The sequence below is a fragment of the Schistocerca nitens genome, chromosome 1 (genome assembly GCF_023898315.1).
Source record: "Schistocerca nitens isolate TAMUIC-IGC-003100 chromosome 1, iqSchNite1.1, whole genome shotgun sequence".
Classification (NCBI taxonomy): Eukaryota; Metazoa; Arthropoda; class Insecta; order Orthoptera; family Acrididae; genus Schistocerca; species Schistocerca nitens.
The window spans coordinates 955627260-955649270 of record NC_064614.1 but is presented as its reverse complement, the minus strand read 5'-3'; the positions used below and the strand labels follow the sequence as shown (position 1 = coordinate 955649270).

The 22011-nt window shown below is 38.0% G+C and overlaps 1 protein-coding gene across 2 annotated transcripts in view; it reads left to right on the top strand.

Annotated features, from left to right (window-relative positions):
- LOC126194729 (protein scarlet-like) overlaps positions 1–22011 on the top strand; it is a 319991-nt gene that overhangs the window by 289689 nt on the left and 8291 nt on the right. For both annotated transcript variants that reach the window (XM_049932994.1, XM_049932985.1), the window contains exons 8-14: positions 8046–8284; positions 9940–10201; positions 10383–10414; positions 10498–10603; positions 17325–17549; positions 17910–18045; positions 18118–18223. In XM_049932994.1, coding sequence (XP_049788951.1) covers positions 8046–8284; positions 9940–10201; positions 10383–10414; positions 10498–10603; positions 17325–17549; positions 17910–18045; positions 18118–18223 — 1106 coding nt within the window. The remainder of the gene's footprint in view (positions 1–8045; positions 8285–9939; positions 10202–10382; positions 10415–10497; positions 10604–17324; positions 17550–17909; positions 18046–18117; positions 18224–22011) is intronic.

Sequence of the window (22011 nt, the reverse complement as noted above, 5' to 3'; positions counted from 1 at the left end):
TTTTCAGGAACCACATGTTTGTCTGGCCTCTCAACAGATACCCCTCCGTTGTGGTTGCACCTACGGTACGGCCATCTGTATCGCTGAGGCACGCAAGCCTCCCCACCAACGGCAAAGTCCATGGTTCATGGGGAGGGGTGGGGTGGGGGGGGGGGGGGTGCAATATATCCTTGTAAACGCTACTGTATCCACTATAGTCTTCTCTTTTGATGTAAGCATTTGCTTTGTTCCACCCTTCCTAATCTTCACAGCGTTTTCTCAAAATTAGCCTCTATTTGTTGTCCTGTCATCCAGTCCACTCCAAATATGAAATCCACACCATAAATTTAGTTCTAGCAAAGCCTTCATTCTGTCTCCATTTCGATTACACTGCTGTCCCCTGCTTGAATGACACTCTTTTCTTTCAAACCTTCTTCCTGACCTTAATCTATACTCAGTCATATTTATTCACCTGTATATGCAACTTTTTCAGTTTAGTTTTGTTTTTGTGGCGCTCTATGAAGTTTGGCAGGACTTTCCTTATTGTCAGTTTCTAATTCCTCATAACTCACTATATCTTCTGCTGGCTTACTAGACAATGGCAGTGAAACTCCTTCAAGTTCTTTTGTTGTTTTTTTTTGTGATATTCTTCTCCTGTTTTACGCAACTATCCTTCTTGTTCATCCTATTCCCTCCCAAATGCCTTCGATTGTGCTTGTCGTGCTGCCTCCTTTGGGCATTGTTCTCCTTTCTCTGTCTCGTTCCTTTTAACTATTGCCTCTTCCATTCTTCCATGAATTTCTTCAGCAAATTTAATTTCTGTAATGCAGTTCTACACCTTTCACCATGTTCTCTCTGTTTTTCTCCCAAATGATTTCATGTTTGACCTGTACTGGGTTTATAATAGTCCATACTTAACAATTTGAATAAACACATAAGGTACAATTCTAACACAGTTCACACTGAATCATCACATGATATTCCACACTCCAAAAATATAACTGTTCTAATCAAAATTCTACTGTAGCACTGCTTGACAAAATTAAGATTTTTGGCATACAGACTTACTTCTTGCTATTTTGAAAACTTCTAACTATTTTGAAACTGTTGCTGTAGTGCTGTTGTGTGGCATTGCATCCTCTGCACTGCTGAAGAGTGCTCCCTGGTGTTCTTGTAGTTACTTCTGTCATTCCAATCTTGAGAATATATTCACTTACCTAAGTCATATAAGGGGCAATGGAAAAGTTTCTGTTTGAATGCTGTACAGTCCAGAATTGGTATGCCAAACAGGCAAAACTGCCATGAGCACTCAGGCATCCAGAACTGTTATACCAAACAAGCAAAACCACCATGAACATCGAGGCAATCATCCCAGGATGAAGGTAGCTGTAAAACACCATGTTCTACTGTGTGAAGAAGTCCATAACTGCCTGCTACATATCCTCATCTAACTGGAGTTGTTGATCCTTCAAGGATTTTTTTTTTAAAGAGACCATGAATGTGATAATCACATGCGGGGAGATGAGGATTATAGGGCTCAAGTGTCTCCCACTTGAGTTCATGTGAGTTCTGTGTTACAACATTTGCGATATGGAAAATGTGTTATCGTGAAACAGAAGCACTCCTTGTTGCAATGTTTCAAAATAGTGTTTTTTCAACAACATGCCGCCCCATACACATTCTTCATTCTGGACTGGATGTCTGTTGGTGTTTGTCTTTCAGCAGCCAAGGAAGGAATAACAGGCACATTGTTCCTGTTTTGACACATATGGTAATAATGTTGCCATAGTTCATGTTTCCATATTTATTACATGGACGTTGGAAAGACACAAATGGCACTATGAACCCTTGCCTCCATTGCTTATATACTCACACTGGAGTGACGCTGTGTTGCGTATACACTGCAGCAACACTGTCAAAGGAAACTTTTTGATTCCCCTTATAGTTTATTAGAAACACTGTGATCTGTCTCTGTGGTCCACTATGCTGCTCCTCCACTCAACAATGGGCATCATTCCAGCTGTAACTGGCATGTTGCACCAGTTCTGTCATAATCACTTTTTAATTTTGATTTTGTTCTCTCGAATTATTCTCTCCACACACCTCTTCACCGAAGATTGTCCAGTCATTCATCAAAAATTTTAAGGTATCATTGCCAGGTAATAAATACTAAACAGTTATTTACTGAGTCACACAGTATGTTGGCTATGAGGGGAGGATCACACCACATAACTGAAAACTGTACTACAAATTGTTCTTTACCACAGAATGGATACAACCACACAACACACATTCTTTTGCTTACTTCACTTATTATACAGATTCTGTTTTTGTCTTTGCCATTTGATATGCCTACTAGTCTCTGCAGCAGTGCACCAACTAACTGTGAACAGAACATCATTAACATACACACATACTTTTCTGTTTATTTGTTCAGCACTCAGGCTATTTGCGTACTTCAAAGCTACTCCATTACCTAACTCAGCAATCCAGCTGCATTCCTGTTTGCCAATCTAGCTGCCACTTGACTACTTACACCAAAGATAACTGCAGGAACAAAATACCTTACATTTAGTATCTTTCTGTGCCAGTGATAGATTTTTTGATTGGCAGTATATATCATTCATATCTCTAGTTTCATGCATGTAGACTGCTGAGTTGCTTTCAAAGGGAGTTGGATTGTTCACAATGAAGCACATAAGAGAAAAAATGTATTGGGACGTAGTAACAAGTATTTCAGTTGGCTAAAAATTTTGTGACAGATTGGTTCTTGGAAGATTTTTTAAGAATAGAAGATTTCCCCTAGAAGAACATATGCAAAATAAGCTACCTATGTGACTGTTTGGTCTCTAGTATGCAAGAGCACTCTCAGTACAAAACAGCTGATCCCACATTTTCACAGTTTGAAGTATGTGATGTTCCCAGTTTAGTTTACAGTCTAAGTGAAGGCCTAGGAACTTGGTGGCATCAACTCTTTGTGAATGCTGGTTATTGAAGTGACTGTGTATTCTTCTGGATTTTTGTAATTTCTTAAAAGTTGTGTAAAATTTGTTTTGCTTATACGAGGTGCATTCAAGTTCTAAGGCCTCCGATTTTTTTTCTAATTAACTACTCACCCGAAATCGATGAAACGCGTTACTTCTCGATGTAATCACCCTGCAGACGTACACATTTTTCACAACGCTGACGCCATGATTCTATGGCAGCGGCGAAGCCTTCTTTAGGAGTCTGTTTTGACCACTGGAAAATCGCTGAGGCAATAGCAGCACGGCTGGTGAATGTGCGGCCACGGAGAGTGTCTTTCATTGTTGGAAAAAGCCAAAAGTCACTAGGAGCCAGGTCAGGTAAGTAGGGAGCATGAGGAATCACTTCAAAGTTGTTATCACGAAGAAACTGTTGCGTAACATTAGCTCGATGTGCAGGTGCGTTGTCTTGGTGAAACAGCACACGTGCAGCTCTTCCCGGACATTTTTGTTGCAGTGCAGGAAGGAATTTGTTCTTCAAAACATTTTCGTAGGATGCACCTGTTACCGTAGTGCCCTTTGGAATGCAACGGGTAAGGATTACGCCCTCGCTGTCCCAGAGCATGGACACCATCATTTTTTCAGCACTGGCGGTTACCCGAAATTTTTTTGGTGGCGGTGAATCTGTGTGCTTCCATTGAGCTGACTGGCGCTTTGTTTCTGGATTGAAAAATGGCATCCATGTCTCATCCATTGTCACAACCGACGAAAAGAAAGTCCCATTCATGCTGTCATTGCGCGTCAACATTGCTTGGCAACATGCCACACGGGCAGCCATGTGGTCATCCGTCAGCATTCGTGACACCCACCTGGATGACACTTTTCGCATTTTCAGGTCGTCATGAAGGATTGTGTGCACAGAACCCACAGAAATGCCAACTCTGGAGGCGATCTGTTCAACAGTCATTCGGCGATCCCCCAAAACAATTCTCTCCACTTTCTCGATCATGTCATCAGACCAGCTTGTGCGAGCCCGAGGTTGTTTCGGTTTGTTGTCACACGATGTTCTGCCTTCATTAAACAGTCGCACCCACGAACGCACTTTCGACACATCCATAACTCCATCACCACTTGTCTCCTTCAACTGTCAAATGAATTTCAATTGGTTTCACACCACGCACATTCAGAAAATGAATGATTGCACGCTGTTCAAGTAAGGAAAACGTCGCCATTTTAAGTATTTAAAACAGTTCTCATTCTTGCTGCTGGCGGTAAAATTCCATCTGCCGTACGGTGCTGCCATCTCTGGGACGTATTGACAATGAACGCCGCCTCATTTTAAAACAATGCGCATGTTTCTATCTCTTTCCAGTCTGGAGAAAAAAAATCGGATGCCTTTGAACTTGAATGCACCTCATATTGGCAAAAATGAACTTAACTGAGAGACAGTTAAATTCTGTTGATAAAATTTTGTTGGTGACAGTGGTTTCCAAATTTTCCATTACAATGTCGGTGTTGTCTGAAAACAGTAGATTTGAACTCATCACTATTCCTAGCTGCAGGCAGATTTTTAGCAAAAATCAAAAACAACATGAACCTAGGACAGATTCCTGTTGGACTGTATGAGAAGGTGCAACAAATACTCCCTATTTGCAGTCCACAGCTTCCAAAATGACTTTCTGCTTCCTGTTGGTGAGACAGCATTTCAGCAGGTTACCTAATGTGCCCATGCTGCTGTACTGCTGGACATTTTCTTACAGTAGTATTGCCTATTTAGATGATTTTCTTCTGGAAGCCAATTTGCCTTTTGTTTAAAATGCTGAAGTGTTCAAAGTATTTTTAAGTGTGTGACAAATTTTTGATTGCTTTTGATATAGCAGTATTGTAAGAAAAGAAATCAGTCTGTAAAGGCTCACATTTTAGATTTTGCTGTGGTACACTGCTGAGTTATGGATATTGCCCAGTAGTTTACATATTTTGGCAGATCAGTGTTTTAGTAGGTTAACTGAGATACTGTCAAAGCGAGATGAATTGTTTTAATGGTACAGTAGTATTCCCGAATTCTGTGGTGGTTATAGGAGCTGACAATACTTCATCAAAATTTGTTTTGTACTTGCAGCTTGAGCATATCCATAACCTTCAATAGATATGACCTACAGCCTAATTGCCCAGTGACACTCCAGAATTGTTCATTGGAAAATGCTTCTTAAGGAAAGCAGTTCACTTGCAAAGCATATCAGAATCCTCAGAATTCGAAAACTATAGAACTGTTGCATGGTTTTGATTTTCATATAAGATTTTTGACATAGGTTTTAACCAGGAGCATAATTAAAAATGCTTTAACTTGACTCCTCTCTGACTGGTAAATGTCACATGACTTCATGCTACCCCTGAATGTTTACACTTACTGCCAACCTTAGCTAACAAGGGAACATTCCCATTGCACCCCCTTCAGATTTAGTGGTAATATGGCCCAATAGATAGCCTGTCAAGAATTGAACAAAGATCAAGCATGAAAACAGGAAGAAGGTGGAAAAAAAGAAAGAGAAGCAAAATGCAAACAGTCAATGGTCCAAACTTAGCAAGTGCAGTATTGAGTGGAATGTAAGAGCCATGGTATCAGAGTTAAGTGGTCATGATGATGGACTGCAAAGTGGGTGAATCGGGTTCTAAATCCTCTCATGCCATTTTCTTTTTTTTTTTGTTTTCCCACAACTCTATGAACTGTCTGCCCAGTCATTGAAACATTTATTCTCTTTCTGTAGCCTTGGCAGTTGTCATATTATACACTGGTTACAGAATATAAGTTATGTGGTAAGAATACATTACCAATGCAAATAAATGTGATGAGTAGTGAGAGCAGGCAAGATACCAACTAGATGTCTCACAGAAATGAAAACAACAACTAAATGGACATGAACTGTGTTTCAACAAAGGAATTCAAGAGTCAAAACTTCCAAAATGGAATGCAAATTCAAAACTGTTAAAAAAATGTTACCAAAATGAAACACAATTTCAAAACCATTAAAAAAATACATTTTGACAGAACACAGAGAAAGTGTTTGATTGTGAAACTGTTGCATTCATTTGTTGCAGCTTATGTGACAAACTATTATGTTTTCAACATTTCCTTGGGAGTGAACATATTCACATCCATATGAACACCTCACTTCCTTTCAGGTGCTACTAGAGTAGTTGTGCAGAATCAATTTTCATTATAGGTCCCTTCCTTACACCTCGCTGTTGCAAATGGACTTTACACCACTACACAGACACAAATTTGAATACAGCGAACAGTGAAATAATAATAATAAAACAAAGGCACTTGGGAATTTGAACATGGCTTGCCTGCATGTTAATCGAACAAAATGGCTCTGAGCACTATGGGACTTAACGTCTGAGGTCATCAGTCCCCTAGAACTTAGAACTACTTAAACCTAACTAACCTAAGGACATCACACACATCTATGCCCGAGGCAGGATTCGAACCTGCGACTGTAGCGGTCGCGCGGTTCCAGACTGAAGCGCCTAGAACCGCGCAGCCAACACTGTGACCACTTAACCACAATGCTGTTGCTCATTTTCTGAGCTCAGTGTTGCACTTGTTGTGTTGGACAATTGACTGTTTCTATTTTATTTTTATTTTTCACTGTTCAGTGCACCTTCTTCTTGTTTTCATCCTTGATCTATATTCAATTTCTGATGGGATGTCCACTGGGCCCTCTTACCACTAAATCTGAGGCAAGTGTGATGGTGAGTTTCCCTTGTAAGTAACAGTATTGTGTGCTATAGCAGGAAGCAGCCATTGTGAGTTTAGTGTTGATTCACATGTGCAGTGATTGTTGATATTATTTTTAAAAATGAGCAAATAGGCTACACTTGGTCCTTCTAGCAACTTGATTGTGTGTCCAGCCAGCATGATGTAGGGGGTCTGCAGCTAGTGGTGTAGTGGCTAGCATTGCTGCCTCTGGATCAAGGGGTCCCGGGTTCAATTCCTGACAGGGTTGGGGATTTTCTCTGCCTGGGGAGTGGGTGTTTGTGTTGTCCTCATCATTTCATCATCATCATCATCATCATCATCATCATTCATCACAGTGGCTAGCTTGGACTGTGAAAAAAATTAGACTGTGTAAAAATTGGGACTTTGTATGGGCACTGTTGACCACATGGATGACCATCCCAAAAACCAAACATTATCATCATGATGAATGGGCATAAATGTATCTGTGTGTGTGTGTTTTTGTATGTGTTTGTGCTTGTTTTCTAGCTAGACAAAGGAATTATTCCCAGAGCCAGGTAGTTTTCTTTCTCTTTTGTGTGTGCCTATCACTGACTCAACACTTCTGCTATTCAGCAAGTGGTCTCCTTTACTCCTAAATTATTTAAATCCTGCCAGAAATTTTCTACGTACTTATACTGCCTAGTCAAAAAAACAGTTATGCAGGCAACCTTTCTACTAAGAAAATTAAAATACATTATCTTTCCTCAATTTTTCTCATATTATACAAAAATACATATTGTATAACAGCAGTTTCCATCTGCTTTGACCCATTTAAGGAGAAAGAGAACTTAAATAGCTATAGGAAATGCTTATTTGTTCATCCACTTATGTAGATACAATTATGAGGGAGGACCCTCATATTATCTGGAACAATTAAAAATATACATTGTCGCACAGGTGAATTCATGTATTTATAGCAATCTGTAATTAAGAATATATTGTCGTCTGATTTATCAAAAGCATTTGCCACTTTTATTTACACATAAGTTGGCTAAAAATCAAGGTCCACCAAATCAGCAGAAAATATACCACTTTCAGAAATTCAACTACTCTTGTAATACCACAATTCAGAAGCTTTAATCTACTACTATATACTTATCAATTATGTGACAGTACTAACTCATATTGAAGAAAAACAGCTAATATACATTGTGTGATGCAGGCTTGTTAACAATGTTTATTGTTTTCTATAGTCCTACAATATTGCTTTTTTTCAAAAGCTTCCTTTTATAATAAGAGTAAATCTTAGTTGTCATTGTCAGTTACTGTGCTAGATGTACAGGTTAGCTTTATTATACAATATGAGGAAAAATTGTTTGCAGCTGCTGACAGACCCACTCCTTCTGTTCTGTGATGAGCCAACAACTGGGTTAGACAGCTATAGTGCTGGAGTTGTGGTGGAAAAACTGCGGCAGTTTGCTGAGATGGGCAAAGCTGTCATTTGTACAATACACCAGCCTGCATCTGGGCTCTTTGATTTATTTAATGAAGTCCTTTTGCTGGCTGGTGGCCGTGTTGCTTTCCATGGTGATGTCGGAGAGGCAGCAAAGCATTTTAAAAGGTGACTTTTATTTAATCTCACAATGATATAAGACTTTTAATTGTAATACAATAAAAATAAATAGCTCTAATGTAGACACTGTGACGTGCTTCTTCAGTGCTGTGTGTTCAATAATTTTTCTTCAGACCAAACAATAGTCATTAATTTAAAGTGAGTTGCATAGAAGAACACATCCACACATGAAAAGGTGAAATTTTACTTACATGTTTATCTTGATGATGGCTTCATCATCTTCTTTAGAGGCATGATAAAACCTGCTGGTCATCTTTTAGTAAGGAGAAACTTAATTGGTGAAAATATTGTGGAAGTTGGGTAATTCTCAGTATACCGAATGAAATAAAGTATGTGATCTTTGAAGCATTTGTATTGTGCAACATTTCACATATTGTGATGACACAATTTTACAAATACAACCAATACATCTGCTTTCTGTAGTGTCACAAATGACTCAACTTCCTTTTACAACCCATCCCCACCAAGTCCACCACAAAAAAGAAGAAAAAAGATTCCATTTAAAACAAAGAGTTTATATCTTTGCCAGAGAAAATTGCTGATACATATTCAGCAAAATTAACAAATATGAAGTTATATAATTTTATGTAAAGTAATACAACATGGTTAAAGTACATAGAACATACATAAATATTTAAGAATGAAATAATTAACTTTTATAATTGTGGACTTATATGAATTTATTTTTACATAAACAAAACTATCAATACCCACTGGTATCAGAAGATTTCAAATTTATCATTGAGCTGGTTATATTACAGTAGACACAAAATATGTAAGTAAGTTTTATTTGGATAGGACAGGTGGTCAGTTGTGGCTTTGCTGAAGAAACCACATTGACATTTGCTTGAAATGATTTAGGAAAGCCATGGGAAACCTAAATGAGGATGGATCAACATAGTAAACAACATCCTCTTGAATATGAGGTCAATATCTTAACAACTGCACTGTTTCATTAAGTTTGTCCCTTTTGCAAAATATTCCTCTGAGCATACACAATTCGCATCAGATAACTCATAATACATATAAAACAATGTTTTGCACAGCCCCACAGCACACACAGGTGACTCCGGGGGTATCCATGCCCCCCCCCCTGCCCCCCCCCTCCCTCCACTCTCATACCCCAGTGAGTAAGATATTGTGCTCAGAATGGCATTACTATCATTCACTACAGATCTTGGTGGCACATTTCCTTGTGACAGCATTACACTGTGACCATGTATTGTAGTGTGACAGGGTGTTGTAATCGACCCCTTTCATTATTAACTCCTACTGTGAGTCTTCTAAGTGATCTTTAATTGTTTAGTATACATTACTTATGAAGTATGTTTTGGCTGAAACTTCTGGCAGATTAAAACTGTGTGACAGACCAAGACTCAAACTCAGGATTTTTGTCTTTTGCAGGCAAGTATTCTACCATCTGAGCTATCCAAGCACAACTCATGACCTCTTCTCACAGCTTTAATTCTGCCAGTACCTCACCTTCTCTGATTTGGTTGTTTCTTTTCCTTTTTTCCATTGATGCATATGGCCATTACAGTGATACCTTTTATGAAAGTGCTTATAATTGTTATTAAGTTTAAAAGATTCATACCAGATAGTATATGATGTAAGGTCTGATGTTAATTATTTCCTGTTTACAGTTTAGGTCTCGTGTGTCCAACTACATTTAACAAGGCAGAATTTTACGTCTCTCAGTTGGCAATAGTTCCTGGCAAAGAAGCTGAATGTTCAAGAAAAATAGAATGGCTTTGTGATGAATTTGAAAAATCTCACTACAGCAAGTATATAGCAGATCAAATAGCTTCTAGCTATCAAAACCAGAAATATTTGTTACCGAATCAAGAATTATTTGAAAACAAAACTGTCTCATACACAAATGGTGGTCTTAAATTTTATCATGAGGTTTGTTTTATATCACTTGCCATTTACAAAGTGTATTACTAAGTGAATACTCATAAAAATAATTTATTAGAAGAATAATAGGCCTAATTATATTTAAGGGTCTTTATTTTTAGAGAACTATTGTTTAAATAAACAATAGCAGCATGAGAGATGCATTAATTGCACAATATTGTTTTTCCAGCAAGACCATGAATTTGGCAACTACATGTCACTGTAAGTATGAACAGATTGTTAAAAACTGCAGAATACTCACTTTTCACTTGTATCCTAACTTGGAATCTTTTACTCCTTTACAGGCGTAAGCCACACCATTTAACACAAGTTTATTGGTTGACAAGAAGAACTTTTATTGACCTGATCCGCCATTCGACTGATGTTTCCATAAGAATAGGCTTATACATGGTAATTATCTTTTCTTACATTTAATGTGTGATGTAATGACAACAGCATTTCTAAAAATAATGATGCTCTGTAGCAACCTTGTCTTTGTGCAAAATATTAATATCTCCTTTCAATATACATGCACAAACCAATTTGAATATGCAGGTAACATCAACTTCTATTGTCTTTTTCACAGTGGTGGCTATAATCAGAAACTATTACATGTCACAAAAAGTTCTTTATAAGCTGCAAAATAGTCACAAATGGAGACAGTCATTTAGGGAGTACAGTATCTCTTTCTTTAATTAAAGTTGATGAACACAGGAAATTGTCATTAGACTACCAACTTCAGTTCATAGTGACTATCTTCAGATCTGTAAAAAATATTCAAAGCCTTACATTGTCTTAATACAATAAAGCCAAAGTGGCATCATCAAGAGAGATGAACAAAATTAGCTGGGCATCATCGAACAGAACTAATAATGCAGGGCACACTAGGTCACAGTGCCAGAATTACACAGTGCAATACATCTGCCCCAGTGTAAGACTTCTCATACTGGGATAGAATCTCATATATGCCAAATTTTCAAGTTCAAAATTGTCTCTGACCATACATAACAGATTCCTCAATTTTGGCAGTGGATGTAAAATACACTTGTTCTCATAAGAGTATGTTTGTGAATCCTTTTGATTCTTGAAGACACACCTCCAAAATAAGAAGACAATGCCATTTCAGGCAGTGCCTTTACATCTTGATTTACATCCCTAGAGTGAACTCACTTTGACTGAAGAGTGCTACATACCTCTTTTTCAGAATAACCAACATGTTTTAACGCTGTACTTAGATGTTGCATATCACCTCTATGTATCAGGTAATGTAAGATAGTGCTGAATTGTTCAGGGTCATGACAGTGTTTAGCCTCCAGATATAACTAGATATGAGTAGGTTTGTGGTAGATATTATGTCTCAGGATTCCATTGGCCTTTATTCTGACTGTAACATCTAGAAATGGTTAGTAGCCATTCTTTTCCACTTCCATCGTGAACTGAACATTCAAGTGGAGTGAGTTTAGTAGCTGGAGAAACATAGGTAGTGTTTATGCTCCATCAGACCACAGTGTATCATCAACATACTGCCAAAGGAGGAAGATATGAGAGGTGCTGATAGTGCTTTCTCCCAAAAACCCTCCATAAAACAGGTGGACACCATGAGAGACATCATGGAGATATCATCCAGGTATTCAAACTACTGGATATTAAATAAGGAATACTTTAATTAAAGAAGTGCCACAATGTCTTCCTCAGACTTGCCTCTATTAAGTTCTAAAAATCATGTGGAGGCACTTTTGTAAATACGTACACAGTACCAAAGCTAACCAGAAGATCTGGTGGTTGTAGTCTAACCACCTTCAAGTGACTCACGAAGTCCTCTGAATCCTAAATGTGATAGTCATATTTACCTGTGGGAGTTTCCAATTGACAAAGAATACATAGGCAGTCTAATATTAACTACAGTGGGGTAAAAGAGCACCCTTCTGTGTGAATGTGGTCTTTGTGGTGTCTGTGGGAGTGATATGTAGGGGGCTAAAGAATGAGTTTGTAGATTCTTAACTTAATACTGATTCTTGAAACTTTTGCAGAAAAATTGTTACCTACCCTCAAGGGTTTGCTAATTCAAGATTTTCTGCATTTCGGTGATGCTCTCGTATCAGCCAAAACAAACTTGTACCAATTCATGCTGCCACTCTTCAAATACATTGAGTATTCCCTCTTAGTCCTATTTAGTATGCACCCTGAACACTCAAGAAATATTCTAAGATGTGGCACACAGGTATTTTGTAGGCAATCTCCTATGTAGTATGACAGTATGTTCCTAGTGTCCTGCCAATTCATTGAAGTCCGCTGCCTGCTTTATCTACAGCCAAACCTAGTTGGTCTTCCAATTTATATCCCTACAGATTGTTGCACTCACATAATTGTAATAGTTGAGTGATTGCAGTTGTTACAGAATGATGTTGCAGGCATAAGATACTACTAGTCTGCATTCTGTGAAGTGCATAATTTCACATTTGTGAACATTTAAGGCAAGCTGTTAATCTTTGCACCACTTTGAAATCTTGTTAAGATCTGATTTAATATTTGTAAAGCCTTTTTTTTCAACAATACTTCCTTATGGATAACTACATCATATGTAGAAATGTTTTACTTACCATTAATATTGTTTGATAGGTCACTAATTATAACATGTACAGCAAGGTTCCCATTAAATTTCCTTGGGGCACATCTGAAGTTACTTCTTCTTCTATCAGTGACTCTCTATCCAAGATAACATGTGATATACTTCCATCCTCAGTCTACTCACAAATTTGGTTTGATATCATATATGATCATACTTTTGTTAATAAACATTTTTCAAGCCACTTTACAAGCAAAGCAGCAATATTAGATGATGCCTTTTGGTTACTTTGTAAATGTAGGAAAAGGATGAAAAATAACTGCATAGTTTCACAAGTAGATTTTTACAAAATTAAGCTGAAACATATGTGAAGAAACTGAAGACAAACAAATGACCTTTCGTTACAGACCCATCCCTCTCCTTTCTGTGTTCTCAAACATACTGAGAAGGTATCCTGCAACTGAATATTGAACCACTTTTCTGATAATAATCTTTTAACCGTTGCTCAGTTTGGCTTCCATAAAGGATACTGTGTAGAGAAAGCACAATTTAACCTCACGAACATAGTTCCAGCAGAACTAAACAAGAAAAATTATCTTATTGACAATTTTTTGACCTTGTAAGTGTGTTTGATGATGTAGATAATAAATTGTACTAGGCAGACTAAAACAATGAGGCCTGAAAGGCAGCTCCCTTATGTTGATAGAATCATAAATAAACAACTGGTAGCATTAAATATGGTCTCCCTGCAAGGTCAGGTACTTAGCTCCCTCCTGTAGTTGACATACTTAATCTCTCAGAAAATTGTCTTATGCAGTTCCAGACAAATGAGTAGGTCATACACGTGCCAGAAGTAGAGATTTAATTAACACACAGTACTGAAACCCCGCATGAAAATTCCTAGGCTTCCAGATGGATGACTAACTGAGGTAGGTGTATTATGAAAAGAATAGTTGCTACTTAGATTAGATTAGATTTACTTTCATTCCAATTGATCCGTAGTGAGGAGGTCTTCCAGGATGTGGAACATGTCAGAAAAACAACAATACATGACAAATATTTACAACTAAAACAAATAAGCTAATGTACCATTCCACAGGTCCCAAGTGGAATGATCGTCATTTTTTAATGAACACTAAGGGTCATTTTACAAATACTAATGCACTGAATTTAAAATAAAAAAGTTTTTTATTTATTTATAAGGTAATACAACTACTGTAATACTTATTTACAATGAACACATTACTGCACTGAAATGGTGCAGAAGTTAGATTATACTAACACACACACACACACACACACACACACACACACACACACAAATTTTCAATGAACACATTACTGCACTGAAATTGTGCAGAAGTTACGTTGTACTTATATACAAATCAGTTGGTTTTACTAAGAAATTCATCAATGGAGTAGAAGGAGTTGGCCAGCAATAAATCCTTTAGGCTTCTCTTAAACTGAATTTCATTGGTTGTTAAGCTTTTTATGGCTGCTGGCAAGTTATTGAAAATGTGTGTTCCTGAATAATGCACACCTTTTTGTACAAGACTAAGGGACTTTAAATCCTTGTGAAGATTATTCTTATTTCTAGTATTGATTCCATGAATTGAGCTATTGGTTTGAAAAAGTGATATATTTTAATGACAAATTTCATTAAGGAATAAATATATTGGGAAGCAGTAGTTAGTATCCCTAGTTCCCTAAACAGGCTTCTGCGGGATGTTCTTGAGTTCACACCACATATAACTCTCACTGCACGTTTTTGTGCCCGGAAAACTTTAGCTTGGCTTGACGAATTACCCCAAAAAATAATCCCATATGACATTATGGAATGAAAGTAAGCATAGTATGCCATCTTTTTCATTTTTATATCCCCTATGTCTGACAAAATTCGCATTGCAAACAGAGATTTGTTAAGATGCTTCAGCAGTTCTGTGGTGTGCTCCTCCCAGTTGAATTTATTATCAAGCTGTAATCCCAAGAATTTAACACTGTCCACTTCTTCTATCTTCTTGTCATCGTATGTTAGACATATACTCTTGGGACACCCCTTACAAGTTCTGAACTGCATGTAGTGTGTTTCACCATATAGTGGAGATGGTGTGTTGCAGATAGCCTCAAAAAGAAGACTGTGAGAAAGTGAGCTTTCAGCCAACAAGATCTTTATCAAAAATAGACAAAGCACGCACGCACACACACACACACACACACACACACACACACATGTGTACACGGGCAAACACAACTCACAAACACATGACCACAGTCTCTCAATTGTTTGAATTTAACTGAGATAGCTCCAGAACATGGCTGAATTAATCAGAAAGCTCCTGTCTGTGACATACAACTTAATTTCTAACACATCTCTGAAATCTCTCTATTGTTTTGGGATTTATGAAGTATGACTTGTAATCTCCCAACATAATGATATGTAGTCTACATTGTCTCTTCGGTAACATGTCAGTCTGGGATATTGAAGATCAAAATCTTATTCAGTATTTGATGCTGTTTGCTAAAAAGAAAATATATCCAACACCACAATTTAGGTTGCATTTTTTACCCGTTTATTAGCGTCAAAGTCATATTGTTAGAATGATGACCAGTTTTCTCTTCTTTGCGAAATTACTAGTACTCACAATCAGGTCAGCAATCAAAAACCACCAAGAGTCCAGGGCAGTATTATTGACATAAATTCTAAAGTCATTGAAGCACAAGTTAATACAACATTGTCCAATAATCAGTGGCAATTACAAGTCACTAAAAAAATTAAGAGTGGCACAGAACATAGCTCATTTTTACACTAATTATCGCAGTTTGCCTACTGTCTTGTAATAATCCAGCAGATGAAATTACACTGCAGTAGTTCACTTAGTTCAGTCATTCATGAAAGTTGCAACACTCAACAACAACTTGTTTAAGTCACAGAAACAGTGTAAGCCGCCTACCAACCACAACACTTTTCAGTCAAAATATTTGTCAAGTTGAGTTACAGAAATCACTTTAGTTTTTAAACATTGCCATTATGGTGTTATTGTAGCTACTGACAGACAAATTTTCATGAATAACTTGTGAATAACTGTTGCATGAATAAATACCATAAGCATGCTTGACATAGGTGTTACATGCTTGTTTGCTCAACTGAGACTGTGCACATACTGTAGACTTTGAGTGACAGCCAACTACTGTAACTAAGGACATAGGTGTTACATGCTTGTTTGCTCAACTGAGACTGTGCACATACTGTAGACTTTGAGTGACATCCAACTACTGTAACTAGGGACTGGCATATGAACAAAGAATACGAAGAAAGTCCACAACCATTTGAAAATAGCTAGGTTAAATTATGCTTCTCAGAATGGACTATAATTATTGATAAAATTTTGGTTTATGAAAAATGTAGAAATCTAGGAATTTAGAAAAGTTTATGGAATCACTTTATACATCCACATTGGGACTACCCAAATATGATTGGCATTTTTAGAATTATTCTACCTAAAGATAAATTATTCAAATTGATAATTAGTGGCTTAATTAATTAGTGAAAGATGTCACCTGATTTAAAAAAAAAAGAAAAATTAAAAGAAAGATAAAGAAATAGAGCAGCAAAGTACAATCTCAAAGTTCAGAATCTAATGAGCTTTGAGGAAAAATCTCCATAGATAATATAAATACTTCAGGAATTGAATATAAATAATTTTGTAAAGTAATTAGTTTCATGGAAATGGGTATAGGTTAAAAGTTGAACTACCAGTCTTTATAACTAGTAGTGCCATGCTCCCTAGAAATATGTATTAGCTAACAATGTTTTTCTTATTATGTCATGTACTAGAATTGAAGAATTAGGTGTAATTTCTAACTAACTAATTTCCCAATAAAATTATGGGCAGCAATAGAATAATCATATCAAAACTTCACGTTGAATAATGAATCTATATGAGGAAAGTTTTGAGAAATGAGCAAAGGGGGAAAAATTAGTTATTCACAGGAGTTGAAGTCATTTAACAGATGGTACAGTTCCAGATTGCCATGTCAGAACTGGATGAATGAGTCAACAAATGAATAACATTTTCAGAATTAAAAGAGAAAAGAACATAACATCAAGATTTGGCATTATAAGTGTGATTCACACGTAACTTCTACAGTGGTTTAGATGTCTGTCTAAAGTGGGAACAAGAGCACAGTCCTCAGTATCAATGATGTAAAAGAGTGACAAAAGTGATTATGAAAAGGGATTGACATAATGCAAAAAAAGATTATTGTAACAGATATTTTCTTGAAGATATTGTAATAATTTATTCAGCAATTTCTGAATGATGTTGCCATCTGTTAGATATTAGTTGGCAGTGTTGCAGACAGTGCATTTGAATTTGAGGGAACTGTGTTCTAATTCTAATGTGTATATTCTACAATGTTCAAAAATCTTTTACCATTGCTTGTCTGACTAAAGTAACACTTCAGTCCCAGTCACCAGGTTGCAGTATGATGTTATATTCAAATTGTTTGAAAATATTTGAACACACTGTTCAGAAACATGTTATAGTTATATGTCTTTTTTTACAGATGATTGCTCTGCTGCTTGCTTTGCCATATGTGGGCATTAAACTTGATCAAAGAGGAATCCAGAATGTTCAAGGTCTAATGTACTTGATCATTACAGAAACTATATTCACTTTTTCGTATGGTGTTTTTCATACATTTCCAAGTGAAATACCAATTTTGCTCCGTGAAATAAGCAGTGGATTGTACAAACCTGGACCATATTATATATCAAAAATGCTTATACTGGTAATCATTTTAGTTTGTTTTGAATTCTTAACTGAGTCACACATGTAATGTAATGTAATCCTTGTAAAGTAATTAGCTTGCTAATAACGAACCTGTGATTTTTGCTCTATAAATTAACAACTTGTGTTGTACACTTAAGAAGCTTTTAAACTTTCTCTCTCTCTCTCTCTCTCTCTCTCTCCCTCTCCGTGTGTGTGTGTGTGTGTGTGTGTGTGTGTGTGTGTGTGTGGTGGGGGGACACGCATATGCCTGTATGTGTGCATGCATGCAAGTGTATATGTGAATACTGAAAGGAAACTAAATGTTTAGTTGATTTGTCTGTGAAGTATAATGAATTCATGTTTGTACATTAATTTCCAGCTTCCACGTACAATAATAGAGCCATTTATGTACACAACACTTATATTTTGGATTGTTGGATTACAAGGAGGGCTGAGAGGATTTCTTTTATTCTGTGTACCAGTTATTCTGAGTGCCATATCAGCAACAGCTCTTGGTAGGTGTGATTACTACATAGTAATGATATATAGTACATTTAGAGATTTTTAACTAATGTATATTTTTACAGGATGTGTGATGTCAGCAGCATTTGAATCTGTTTCTACAGCATCACTTGTCTCAGTTCCTATAGATTTTCTGACTCTAACATTCTCAGGAATTTATCTTCATCTTGGGTAAGTTAAGTAATTTCTCTTTGAAGTGTTGATGTCAGTTCAGCAACTCTTGCTGTCATGTAATTTGAAAATGTGTTATTTAAGGTAATTAGACATGAGGAAGAAGAATATATTTCATCAACTAACATTCTGTTCTATAATTATTTTTGCAGTGTTTTTGTCAGTTTATGGAAAACAGTTTGGATACAAGGAAACAAAAATAAATGGGTGCACTTATACAGGCTGATTTTTTCCCCTGTGCACAAACTCAAGGGATTCATTGACGAGAGGATAAAAAATAATAATAATCTAATGAACTTATGTCCAGAAATCCATGGTTCCCATGCTGGAGACCATTTGTTCAGTCTTACATTGTAACAGATATTGCGGTCTAATATGTACTGAACCATACAGCCACCGTTACAGTTCTGTACTGTGCCACGAGTAAGTACAGGGGGGAATTCTTGTAAATTTCATGCAGCTATGGGTGGGAGGTAGTGGTTAAAGAACCAGTTGGCACATTGGATGGCTGGTGCGTGTGATGTTGATATTTTGCAAACGATTCTGCGAAGCAGGTTTATAGCACCACTTGCGGGCTAGAAGACATGGCACAGCAGGCACTGTATAAAAATGTGCAGTAATCAGGGTAGCACAGGGCACCAACATGCTATAAAGAACCCATTTGTTGCAGTTACAACAATGCACAGTAACCTGTGTGTAGGGGCCAAAGTGGGCTGAGGAAAGCTGACATTGTAATTAGCAAAGAGCATTCCACTTGTCCCCTCCAGGGGAACTATGTCACAGGCATAGGGAAAAGGCGAATAAATAAGTGAGTTTGGAGGCACAAAGCAGGCAGTTGTGTTGTCATATTGTCTGTGTCTAGAAATTGAGAGAATGACAATTGTTTAAGTTGCAGGCCAACCATGATGACCTTTTGGTGATGGATATCGGTGGCCAACTGGCCCGCTGAAGCTACCTTCAACCTCTGCTGCACGGATGTGTCATTACTGTGGCAGGGCTTGTGCTCCTTGTAGCTACACTGAGGGCTGCTAGTCTCCACTCTCTGGATGGCATTGTCCAGTGGACTGCAAGCTTCTGTCTGCAAGGGTGGGTCCAGGGCACAAACTAGTGGCCTCCTGGTGCAGAGCCATCTACAAGCACTGAACAATGTGGCCTGGGCAGATGGACAGAGCTGCTAAGCATCACTATAATGATGGAAGTCAACTGCTTCCCTTCAGCTCTCTACATGGGGTCCTCGAGTCACTCTTGAGGGAGCAGTCAGCCATGTTCCGGGCCATGGGCACAGTCAACACATGCAGCCATGGCGCAAGTAGGATCGCTATGCCCGCAAGGCTGGAAGACTGGATATTGATGCTGCAGATTACAGCAGTTCATGTTGGCGCTGACCCATGCATGGTTCTTGATGTGATTGCCAAGTTTAGTGCAGGGCCAGCTCTGTACCTTCAGTGTAATGAAGTTCAGTGAGACACTTGCATGTGTTTCTCTGCACATTTCGGCGTGAGTCACTCCTCTCTCCCAAACCATACATCTTGGTCGTTCTAACATATTGCAGTCCCTGAGCTTGGGGGGTTATAAAAAATTGGGTTCAGGATATGATAGTTTTGCTTTCCAACACAATACGTTGCATCAGAAAGTGTCTGTCTGCATCCAACACTAAGTTTTGGTGAGAGAGTTGGTTTTGGTGAGTGGTGAATGATGCAGTGGCATTTGACATAGGTACCAGCTCAGCAAAATGTGGTGCAGTGAGTCTAAGTTTTACTTACATTGTTTTTTATGTTTGCTCTCATTGTCAGAGTTAGTTGTGTGAGCTAGATTTACTTTTGTGAAGCTACAGGAACTGTGGACTTACCTTTGTTTAGAGGTGATGGTAGACATGATAATTTAGTGCCAGTGAAGTGTCCCTTTTTCAATTTGTCTAGGCACGAGTTGCCATGTACTAATGCAGTAGCAGCTACTTATTCTGTATGTAGGCATACTGATCATCTGTCTAGCAGTTGTACTGAGTGTAGATGGGCGATGATTTGCCAAAGGAATTAATTTGTGTTTTCATTTCTTTTGTGTGTATGTAGAGATGAATGGGAGTTTGTCTTTTCTCTTGTTTTAAAAATATAACTTGCTTGAAGGTGGAACTAGAGTACGCAAAAAGGTGGAAACACATGATACTATTTCAGATGCAGCGGCTACTTTAACTCGGCAGGTGCAGTTGTTAACAGAGCAGTTTGAAAGCATGAAGGGGAGAAATTTCAAACTTAATCATGAGTTAGAGGCTCGTAAGGAGAGTCATGATTAGATGCAATCAGAGCTCAGGAATGTAAGTCCAGATTGAGAGTGCCTTCTATTCCATATGACCCGGCAGTGGTTGCGCTGATTAATCGTTTCTTGGGCAAGGCAACAGAGGACACAACAATTTTCATTAGAGGAATTATGGATGCTGTGGAAGCACATGGGTGGGCAGATGAAGTAACCCTATATGGTGCTAATATGTGTTTGACAGTGGATGTCAAAGCATATGTTGCATATCATGTTGCAGGATTTTTTTTTTTTTGCACATGTTGTAATGTCACAAGGGTATGGATGGAGAATCCAGAGGACTTGGAGTCAGTTCTTAGGATCGCAACACTTATAGAGGAGGTGGATATGACCACAAAGCAGAGAGTAGACCATCGCGTGTTTGCTTGTGGATGCAAGTGTTATGGATGTGGTTGGGAGGGTGTGTAAGGAATAAGTGTAAGCAACCAGAGTGCTATGTGTGTGGCATAGTGGGCCACCAGGGATTTGAGTGTAGAGGTAGGAAGGGTGGAAAGCACCGGCAAGGAAAGCAGCCATTAAACGTAAACGGGATTGCTTCAACTGTAGGAAGGCAGTCCCGATTGACCATAACATGGGACAAGTTAGTGCACAGACGGAATGTAGCTTGGTGGTCTTAGCTGGTGGCAGAAAACAAAGATTTGTGGTGGACACAGGTGTGAATGTGTCTGTTATCATTCTGGACCTCATGCGAAAGAGGAGACTGGGGCCACCATGATATAGGTTATGTGGGAAAGGTGATAATAGGATGGAATCATTGAGTATAGCAGTACTGGAGCTTTCAGTCAGGAAAACTAAGTTCAGCAAACACATGGATGTGTTGTCATGCATAGGTGAAAATTATTCAGTGATTCTCAGGTCAGACTTTTTTGACAAACATCACGCTAAGATTGATATTTGGCAGCACACAGTGGAACTCAGTGAGACTTTGTTTCAATTGGGGGAAACAGTTGCAACTGAGACAATGATGCATGATTCACCTATCATGGAAGTGAGACAAACTATCCTGCATACATTTGAAAAAAAATTGATTAGCAGGATAAAGTACCACCAGGTACGGGAAAGATAGTGTGGGATTCAGAGGATAACATTTTGCTGAGGGAAACATAGTATGTGTTTGCACTGCTCTTAAGCAATGAAGAGTTGGATAGTTCACATTGTTTTATCCACAAGAGTTTAGCACATGTGAGTGACATTTTGGGGGAACAGATGATTGAGGTTAGTGTGGATAACTTTGGCAGAGCGAAAGTGGCCCTGTCAAAGGGTGAAAATAGCCACTCTGGAAGTCTTGGAAGAGCAGAGCTTTTGATAGGTCAAGCTTAGAGGAAAGGCACAAGCAAACTTTTGATAAGGAAGTGTCATGAGGGAAAGTAGATCATTTGAAGGACAGTTATCAAATGGCTATGGAGAACAGCAATCCCGCTGATGCAACATCTCATAATGACAGAGGATAGTACACCAATTTATAGGAAGCCATACTG